The 11239-nt window shown below is 39.9% G+C and overlaps 1 protein-coding gene across 1 annotated transcript in view; it reads left to right on the top strand.

Annotated features, from left to right (window-relative positions):
* Positions 1-3236, top strand: part of LOC116623213 — a 56505-nt gene extending 53269 nt beyond the window's left edge. Inside the window, exon 10 of the mRNA XM_032390153.1 lies at positions 668-3236. Coding sequence (XP_032246044.1) covers positions 668-2361 — 1694 coding nt within the window. The 3' untranslated portion in view covers positions 2362-3236. The remainder of the gene's footprint in view (positions 1-667) is intronic.
* The last annotated feature ends 8003 nt before the right edge of the window (positions 3237-11239 follow it).

Here is an 11239-nt window from a genome sequence, read left to right on the forward strand (position 1 = left end):
GGAACACAAGCAGGGGGAGTGGGAGAGGGAGAAGCAGGCTTCCCGCTGAGCAGGGAGCCCGATGCAGGGCTCTATCCCAGGACCCTGAGACCATGACCTGAGCCGAAGGCAGACGCTTAACGACTGAGCCACCCAGGCACCCCTGAATTACAGTTTTAAAGAATTCTTCTGGCTTCTATGTGAAGAACAAAGGGTAGGGGCCAAGTTCAAAGAACAGAGACCAGTCAAGAGGCTATTACAGTGAGAGACAGGTGGTTTGGCCTAGGGCGATAGTAGTGGATATGGTCAGATACTTGATAAACTTTAATAGGAGAGGTAATAGGACTTGTTCATAGATTGGATATCTACCCAGACATTTGATCGAATGTTTCCAGGGGATGGTTTTTCCTGTTATTTTATAAGCTTCCTTGGTTGGATTCTAATCCACTCCAAAGTTTAAGAACCACACACTTAAACTGTTTCTCTAATTACTTTCCTCCCTATAAACTCCCCTTATTCTGTGTTTTCTCCTTGTGCCTTTTATTTTAATTGCACAAAATATTTCAGCACTGTTTAAGCCATTCTGTTCTTATAAGAATTTTTACTTTTTCTACCATTTTTACTTCAGAAGTTTCATTTCTCCTTGTAAACAGAAGCAGCAGGAATTTGCTTTCTTGTTATCTTCCAGACTTGGAATCCAATTGTGAGACCAAAAAGTCATCTCCAGAAAAGGGAGCTTATGAAATGGAATCACTGCAATGGGAGAGTATGAGGAAACCTATCAGTCATAACCTTGATTACAATGGTCTTAGAGATACGATGGAGGGCAAAGGAAAGTTTGAGGGTCAACAGAAAAGTCAGGAAGGACTTTACATGCACATGAAAATAACCTGTGGAGAAAAGGCCACTCAGAGCCATTCTATGTCACCTATTCTTCATCAGATAAATCCTACCAAGGAAAAATTGTACAAATGTAAGAAATGTGAACAAGCTTTCAACTACCTGTCATGCCTTACTCAACATGAGAAAAGCCATAATAAAGAAAAACACTCCGAAGTTAAGAAACATAGGAAGACCTTCCCCAAAAAGCCAGCCTATATTCAACATCAGAGGATTCAGAATGGTGAAAAGCCTTATGAGTGTATGGAATGTGGGAAGGCTTTTGGCCGTAGTTCTGATCTGATTCAACATCAGAAAATTCATACTAATGAAAAACCTTACCAGTGTAAGGCATGTGGGAAGGCTTTTATTCGCGGTTCACAGCTCACTGAACATCAGAGAGTTCATACAGGAGAGAAACCATATGAATGTAAGAAATGTGGAAAAGCCTTTAGTTATTGTTCACAGTATACTCTACATCAGAGAATTCATAGTGGTGAAAAACCCTATGAATGTAAGGAATGTGGGAAGTCCTTTATCCTTGGCTCTCAACTCACTTACCATCAGAGAATTCATAGTGGTGAGAAACCCTATGAGTGTAAGGAATGTGGAAAGGCCTTTATTCTTGGTTCACACCTTACTTATCATCAAAGAGTTCATACTGGTGAAAAGCCTTACAGATGTAAAGAATGTGGGAAGGCCTTTTTATGTGCCTCCCAACTTAATGAACATCAGAGAATCCATACAGGTGAGAAACCCTATGAATGTAAAGAATGTGGGAAGGCCTTTTTTCGTGGCTCACAACTAACTTACCATCTGAGAGTTCATACAGGTGAGAGACCCTATAAATGCAAAGACTGTGGGAAAGCCTTTATTTCTAATTCTAATCTTACTCAACATCAGAGAATTCATACAGGTGAAAAACCCTACAAATGTAAAGAATGTGAGAAGGCCTTTATTTGTGGCAAACAACTTAGTGAACATCAGAGAATTCATACAGGTGAGAAACCCTTTGAATGTAAGGAGTGTGGAAAGGCTTTTATTCGTGGTGCATATCTTACTCAACATGAGAAAATTCATGGTGAGAAGCATTATGAATGTAAGGAATGTGGGAAGACCTTTTTTCGTGCCACACAACTTACATATCACCAGAGAATTCATACAGGTGAGAAACCCTACAAATGTAAGGAATGTGACAAGGCTTTTATTTATGGCTCACAACTTAGTGAACACCAGAGAATTCATAGAGGTGAAAAACCCTATGAATGTAAGCAATGTGGGAAGGCCTTTATTCGTGGCTCACATCTTACTGAACATCTAAGAACTCATTCCGGTGAGAAACCCTATGAATGTAAGGAATGTCGGAAGGCCTTTAGTCGTGGCTCAGAACTTACTCTACATCAAAGGATCCATACTGGTGAGAAACCTTATATGTGTGTTCAATGTGGTAAAGACTTTAGACGTCATTCACAACTTGCTCAACATATGAGGCTTCATAATTGAAAAAGCCTTGAATATGATTTAATATAAGAAAGGCTTTAATGTCTTCAACACCTCTGGAATGTTAGAGAACCCATATTTAGGACATCCTTTTGTTTGTGCTCAAAATCAACTCATTTTTAGAAAGCCTGTATTAATGAATGTAGAAATAACTTCTGGAACCCATTATACATTTTTAAGAATCTCTATAACCTTGGAATGGAATGCTGGAGTATATCCTTTATTGAGCACCATCTCTATTTCACCATTTCCTGTGAAATTGGAGAAGTTACTTAACCTCTCTGTGCCTCAGTTTCTTTGTGTAAAATATGTAATGATACCACATTGATTAAATTATAAATGATTATGCAACTCCCTTTGGACAGTATCGGATACTCAGTATCTGTTATTATTGCTCTTATCATCATTATTATATGTTATTAGAGAAGTCAAATGGTAAGAATATTTTTGAGTACAGTAAGATGTAAGCATTTTATTACCATCTATTCCCTTTTTTGTTTTTGTTTTAGATTTTATTTATTTGAGAGAGAGAGCACATGCGCACAAGTGAATGGGGGGTGTAGCTGAATGGGGAGCCCGATGGGCTCAATCCCAAGACCCCGGGATCATGACCTGAGCCAAAGGCAGATGCTTAACCAACTGAGCCACCCAGGTGCCCCCCTTTTTGTTTTGTTTTTACCATCTATCCCTTTTTGAACACCAGATAATTTATTCTATGACAGAAGCTTTAGAATATAATAAGGGCAGGAAGCTCTCCATTTTAGAGCTCATAAATTTTGCTGCACCAGATAATTCATACTGCAAACAAATTATAGAAGAAATTCCTTTAGAGTTATGGAGCTTTTTTATAAAATCAAGGAGAGGTGATTTTTCTAAAGCAAATTCCAAAAGCAGAAGTTGTTATTCCACATTTTCTAATTACTACTTTAAGGAAAAATAATATATCAACAAAATGATAGCCAAGTAGCTCCATTAAAAGAAAAAAAACTACTAAAAGAAGAAAAACTATGGGGGCGCCTGGGTGGCTCAGTTGTTAAGCGTCTGCCTTCAGCTCAGGTCATGGTCCCAGGGTCCTGGGATCGAGCCCCGCATCAGGCTCCCTGCTCTGCGGGAAGCCTCTCCCTCTCCCACTCCCCCTGCTTGTGTTCCCTCTCTCACTGTGTCTCTCTCTGTCAAATAAATAAATAAAATCTTGGGGCGCCTGGGTGGCTCAGTCGTTAAGCGTCTGCCTTCGGCTCAGGTCATGATCCCAGGGTCCTGGGATCGAGTCCCGCATCGGGCTCCCTGCTCCGCGGAAGGCCTGCTTCTCCCTCTCCCACTCCCCCGCTTGTGTTCCCTCTCTCACTGTGTCTCTCTCTGTCAAATAAATAAATAAATCTTTTTTTAAAAAATTAAATAAATAAATAAATAAAATCTTAAAAAAAAAAGAAAAACTATGTAAATTATTACCGTCTTAAATGAGAAATCAAAATTTACCAACTACAGCTTTTTCTCGTTATCAGTATCTAATCTATTCCTGATAATATGTTGAATAGTATATTTTCAGATGCCCAAATCTCAGAGTCTACATTGCATTATTTTAAATGGGAAAAATGATAATATGTTTCCAGCCCATTCAAATGTCTTGATTAGGTTTAAATTCAACTTAAACCACCTACTTGATTTCTCTCAGAGATTTCAGAATAATTTAAACATTTAAAATCCAGCAAACAAGTAAATAATTAGCAGATGATTGTGCACGCAATCATTTTATTTTTTTAAAAGATTTTATTTATTTGAGAGAGAGAGAGCGCGCATGAGCAGGGGGAGGGGGAGAAGAAGAGGGAGAAGCAGACTTCCTTGCTGAGCAGGGAGCCCGACATGGGGCTCCATCCCAGGACGTGAGATCGTGATCTGAGCCAAAGGCAGATGCCTTTGATCAACCCAGGCGCCCCTGCTTGCAGTGATTTTAAACATAAAGTATGGATTATGTTTTCCTTCTACACTTCAAGAAACAGATACTATGCTATAAATAATGAAATGCATTAGTACATAATGGACACAAATAACAATTAAGAAAATAAAATAATAATAATAAAAGTAAAATAAAAACCACTGATAGAACAATTGAAACAGAAGTTCCCAAAACAATAACTTACATTTTCTACATGTGATGCACCTTGCTGTTTTCTTTTTTTTTAAAGATTTTATTTATTTATTTGACAGAGAGAGAGAGTTAGCGAGAGCAGGAACACAAGCGGGGGAGTGGGAGAGGGAGAGGGAGAAGCAGGCTTCCTGCTGAGCAGGGAGCCCGATGCGGGGCTCGATCCCAGGACTCTGGGATCATGACCTGAGCCGAAGGCAGATCCTAACAACTGAGCCACCCAGGTGCCCCGCACCTTGCTGTTTTCTATTACAGTGTCTGTAATAAACACTACAGCCTACTCCATTGTCTTCACAACTTACTGTTCATTATCCCCACTCTGAAAAACACTGGTTTTACATTTATATTACAAAATTATAATCCAGGGGCCCCTCGGTGGCTCAGTCGGATCTGACTCTTGAGTTCGGCTCAGGTCATGATCTTGGAGTGGTGAGATTGAGCCCTGCATAGGCCTCTGTGCTGAGCGTGGAGCCTGCTTGGGATTCTCTCTCTCTCTCTCTCCCTCTGCCCCTCCCTGCCTTCCCCCCCTCAACACCCCCCCACGCACGCATGCGCTCTCTCTCAAATTATAATCCAAATGCTAATTCGCCATTTTTAAAAGTGCAAAAAAAAAAAAAAAATGATTGAGAACCATTAGAACTTCCCTGAATCATTAGATTCCCAGCATCATTACCACACTGAATTTAAAGAAAATGTAAATAATGAAATGTAAGTAAAATGTTATTTGCTACATTGATCTTAAGTCATTGATATACATCTGGCATGTAACATATTTGCATATTGGCAGAAAATACCCAGAACCAAAATCTCCCAAAATATAATCTCCAAATACCGCTGGAGAAGAGGGGCCTGTCTCATTGCATACTGCAGTGTATAACCAAATTCCCTTACTGGCCAATGAATTCCACTTTGAACAAGCCAAATTAAAAGATTGTGAGAAGACCTGCAATAAAGAAAATATTACCATTGTTTAACCCATTGTTTACCAGTCCTAACCATGAATCCTTTCTCTTCCACAATACTTACTATCTTTGGATTATGAACACACTTTGAGAAATCCATTGCTGACCAAAAGGAATAATTATAAGAGGAAATTTAGGGCATTATAGCAGTTAATTAAATTTGGTGGGTGCTGTAGCACTTTTCTGTTCTACAATTAGTACACTATACAGGAAGAGTTCCTCTAGCTCAAGTTTTCACAACCCTTTCCCTAGTCTCTCGATCTAGATTGATTTAGTTAGATTTTTATTCTTTATGCTGTTGTTACGAGATTGTTTAATGTGAAACTTGAATGAATGTTAATTATCTCAGTACTTTATATTTATTTCATAAATTGTTTGAAACTTAGAATTTCCCTGTTGAGGTAATGGTGAGGGGATAGGAATGTACACTAATCAAAGAATTAATAAAGACAAACAGAAGTGGCTGCTACACTGCTTTAGTTGCTACTTTAAGATATATTGATACCATCACACCCATTCAAAATTAAGCTTTATTTCCCCTACATGCATATAATTCTTTTCAAAGGTCATTACGTTCCTCTTACATAGTTACATAACAAAGTTTACCCCATGCCAAAGAAATAGTGCAAATTAAAAAGAATCACGTTCACTACCTCCCGCCCATCTACTGTCAAAACTTTGGTCTTTATCTTGTGATGTTTCCCTCTGTTCTCAAATATGGTCCACCTTTGAGTCTAAAAAAAAATTATGTTTTAATGGGATAACTGTCCACTGTAACTTGTTTTATCTTGTTTTAACTTTTTATTGTAGAACATTTCAAGCATATAACAAAAATAGGATAGTAAAATGAACAGCCATATACCTGTCACATATTTTTTATTTTTTAATTTTAAATCCAGTATAGATAACATACAGTATTACATATTTTTAATAATCACTCCTATTTTACCTTTCTTGTTAATCTTCCAAATATTTTTGGCTGGGATATTTTAAAGCCAAACCAGTATATTTTAGCATTTCCCCTCTACATATTTCAGTATGTATCTTGAACAGATAAGGACTTAATATCTAGTAATTTTTTAGATATTAATGATTATAGTTGGTTTATTTGAGTCAGGATTTAAAAGACATCTGCTCAAAAAAAAAAATAAAAGACATCTGCTCATTGCATTTTGTTGGTATGTCTCATACACTTGCTTTTCTGACTTTTTTCAAAATGCCTACAGAGCAAAACATGAACATAGTAACAGTAATGCCATGATATATCCTCCCTATCCCCCCCCAAACTGAGTATTCAGGTTATTTCTCTGTTGCTGCAAACCACTGCAATAAATGTCCTTATATGCTTATTCTTGCACATTTGTGTTTTTATTTCTACAGAATATAGTCCTACAGATTAGACTAAGTCAAATTATGTGTACATTTTAAATTTTAATAGATTAGGCCAAATTTTGAAACAGTTTACATTTGCATAATTAATGTATGAGAGTGCTCATTCCCCATACCATCACCAGGAGTAAAAAATAAGGACTTCCTTTGGAGCCATGATGGAATAAAAAGTTTAAACAAGGACTGTTATCCCCAACGAAAGAAATACAAATGAAGTGAGCACTGTGATCACACCAACTTTCTACCTGAAGACACATTCTAATAAGGAGAAAAGTTATCCCAAACAGAGCATGTTGGTCTGACTGTGTTGAGTAGATGGAGATCAAAGAGATTGATGTGTCTGGAAGTTGCAGAGCAGTTCCAGAGAAAAGGAAGCTGTGCAGAGAATTTCAGAAATGTGTGAAAGGTCCTCTTCAGTCTTTCCTAATATTAAGTAGTACATGCGTAGGGTGTGATTCTATAAGACTGGACAAAGTGTAATCAGGGAGCTGCAAGTTGTAAAATGCCCAGAGCTGACACAGGGCAGAGATATTCTAATTCTGACCCAGATGATCACCCATACCATTTGGTAGATAGCCCAGAAGAGTCACATGGTAAGAGTAGAGGTCAACTATCTCTAAAGCACTTTAGACCTGTCCTAAACTGCCTTTTTAAAGTTTCAAAAGAATCAAGCAAGTAACCTAGCTGCCTATAGAGCAAAGCTCAACACACTAAAAGAAATGTAACAATAGCCACCATTCAAAAATGTAAATTTCACAATGTCCAGTATCTATATAAAGAAGGGGAAAAAAAAGTAACACAAAACCAGAAAAAAAATCAATCAGTTGGCCAACTGAAATGGCAGGAGAAATGCTATCAGTATAAAATTACAACAGCTGTTATGCTCAATATGCTTAAGAATTTTTAAAAACTACAACATAATGAGGACAGATATGGAGGATACAAAATGGACCTTCTAGGAAAGAAAAATATCTGAGAAGAAATTTTTATTGGAGATTAAACACAGAGGAAGGAAAAATTCAGTGAACTTGAAAACATACCTGGAAAAATGAAGCACAGGTAGAAAAAGACTGAAAGAAAAGAGCCTTAGTGACCTGTGGGCAAATATAAAGCAGGATAAGATATATGTAAATGAGATGTCAGCAAGATGGTAGAGTTGGTTGTCCTGGACCCTTTTTCCCCCACCAACACACTGATTCAGTAATTCTTGGAAAAATTCCCTTTGTGAGAAATCCAGAAACTAAGTGAAAGGCTTCTGCACCCAGGGAGAATGCAAAGCCAGACTCATCAAAACTCAGGGATATATGGGATCCTTCCCATCAGAGTCCTGGTATATGGTGCAACACCATATGATCAGTGAGGGACACTCTGGCTACCAGCTTCATGCAGGGGAGGGAAGGGGATGGTTTACCTATCCTGTACCTCAAATTTCCTGAAGAAGCTCAAACACTGATTTTGGTCTTGCCAGCTGTGGAGTTTTGACAGGTTCAGTAAAATCTAGTCACTGGGTAGAAATGGAGATGGTGGGTTGGCTGGTAGACCTTAACTCTATTCAGCACAGAGCAAACAGATGAAAAATCCCAGCCCTCAGCATCCCCATGGGGAAGAAAAGAGTTGATCTGTGTGTCCAACAACCCAATGCTGCCATGGTTGCCCAACAAACTGGGATTTACTTAATTTTAATGGGTCTAGCACAGTCTATCCACCTGTGGGAGAACGGAGACAATGGTTTCAACTGATAAATGCCACAACCCTCCATTTGTAGGTCAGCACAGAGGGAGTGGGCAAAAATAATAGCTGCTTACTTTTTCCTGGGGAAAGAAAGAGTACATACAGGTTCCCAGATAAAGATGGAGATTGGCAGAGAATTTAAAAATATGATTCAACTATATATTGGATACAAGAGATACATTTTAGGTTCAAATATCAAATTTCCATTATGACTGGAGAATATTCTTTGTATGACATAAATCCTCTTATATTTACTAAGACTGTTTTCTAACCTAAAATATGCTTTGTCCTGGAGAAGATTCCATTTACACTTGAGAAAAATGTGTATTTTGCTGTTGCTGGTTGGAGTTTTCTATATATGTCTGTTAAGCCTGCTTGGTTTATGGTGGTGTTTAAATCTTCTGTTTCCTTCTTTGAAGATCTTCTGTTATTCTCCAGTCATAATGGAATTATATTAGAAATGAATAATAGAAGGAAATTTGGGAAATTAACAAATATGTGGAACCTAAACAACCTGCTTTTTAACCAATGGGTCAAAGGAGAATTCAAAGAATTCACAATGAAAATTCAAAAATGAAGAGGGAGATAAGATGGTGGCATAGTAGGAGGACTCTAGACTCATCTCATCCTTCGAACACAACTAGATAACTATCAAATCATTCTGAATACTGACGAAATCAACCTGAGGACTGACAGAATAAACTCCAAACGGGAGAGAAGAGGCGACATTGAGGAAGTAGGAAGTGCGGAGATCGTGGTTTGGGGGAGAAATGGATCATGGGTGCTGCAGAGGGGAGGGAGCCCTGGTCAGAGAGAAAGGTGAAAGAGAGAGGAGCACACAGGGCAATGCACAAGGAGAACACTTCCCCAAAGCCATTGGCTGGGAAAATGAGAGGAGCTGATTTTTGTGAGTTTTGAAGTGGACTTCAAACCAGCGGGGCTTGAAGACTGGAGTTTTAAAGGTCAGCGGGCTTGTCTGGGTTAGAGACCTGAGGGCGCAGCCCTACTCCTGGAGAAAAGGCAGGCAAACAACGTGGGTGCAGATGACATGATCTGAGGCATGTGTAAGGCGCCCTGGAGGGAGGAAAGGGAATTGTTTGCTCTTAGACTGCATCTGTGAGAGGTGGCATTCACAGAGACACCTCTCTGGGGACTAAAGAGCTGGAAGGTGACATTTCCTTCCCTTGCTCCTCAGCAAAAACACAGAGCCACCTGACCAGGGCAGCTTGGCCCTGTCACTGGCTGCCTAGTCTGTTTGCTCCAAGTCCCATGCCCCTGCACTCTGGTGCAACTGCCCTTCTTGGTCAAACCTGTGTCTGACCCAGTGCAGTGAGACCCTCCCCCTGAAGACCAGCACAACCCCTGCCTACACCACGTTCCTAAAGTTTGGAGTTTTAAAAGTCAGCAGGCTTGGCTGGGATAGACCCAAGGGGCACTGCTCTGCTTCTGGAGAGAAGGCAGGCAAACAACCCTGAGAGACAGTGCGATCTGAAAAATGCCTGGGATGCACAGTGGGGAGATTATTCACCCTTCTGGGAGTGCTTCTCTGAGAACAGCAAGCATGGAGACCCCTCTCCAGGGACAAAGAAGCTGCCTACCACCATTTCTCTTCCCCACTGCTCAGCATAAGCACAGAACCGCTTGTAGTAAACAGCACAGTGCCAACACTGGCTGACTAACCTGCTTACACCAAGTCCCCTCCCCCCCCACCTCCCATACTTGGCCAGTACTGCCATTCTTGGGCAAGTGTGCCTCCGTCCCAGTGCAACAGGCCCGTTCCCCAGACCACCACCCGGCCCCCCCCCCCCCCCACACACACACACACCATGTCTCCTGACCAGAGAGTTCTGCAAGGCTTCAGTTCTAGTGGAAGTAGCATCAGGTCTCATTTAACAGGTAGACCAGAGCACACCTAGGTAAAACTCGCCACAGTTTGGCCAAGGTCCAAACACTGCTCACTGCAGGCAAGCAGAGCCTCTGCAGATGGCTGGCCTGAAGAATAGAGCAGCCAAAACACAGCAGCAGAGTGCATGCAGCACATGCCAGAGACACTCCGTGAAGCACCCCACTTAACACCCCACTTACAGCAATGGACAGATCATCCAAGCAGAAAATCAACAAGGAAACAATGTTTTTGAATGACACACTAGGCCAGATGGACTTATCAGATATATTCAGAACATTTCATCCTAAAGCAACAGAATGCTCATTCTTTTTGAGTGCACATGGGACATTCTCCAGAATAGATCACATACTAGATCACAAATAAGGCCTCAACAAATACAAAAAGGTTGAGATCATACCATGCATATTTTCTGATCACATTGCTATGAAACCTGAAGTAAACCACAAGAAAAAATTAGGAAAGACCACAAATACATGGAAGTTAAAGAACATGCTACCAAACAATGAATGGGTCAACCAGGAAATCAAAGAAGAAATAAAAAATACATGGAAATAAATGAAAATGAAACACAATGGCCCAAAACCTCTGGGATACAACAAAAGCGGTCTTAAGAAGGAAGTATATAGTAATACAGGCCTGCCTCAAGAAGCAAGAAAAAAAAAATCTCAAATAAATGACCTCACCTAACACCTCAAGGAGCTAGACAAAGAACAAATAAAGCCTAAAGCCAGCAGAAGAAGGAAAATAAAG

This window comes from Phoca vitulina, unplaced genomic scaffold, assembly GCF_004348235.1.
Source record: "Phoca vitulina isolate PV1807 unplaced genomic scaffold, GSC_HSeal_1.0 scaffold58, whole genome shotgun sequence".
NCBI lineage: Eukaryota > Metazoa > Chordata > Mammalia > Carnivora > Phocidae > Phoca > Phoca vitulina.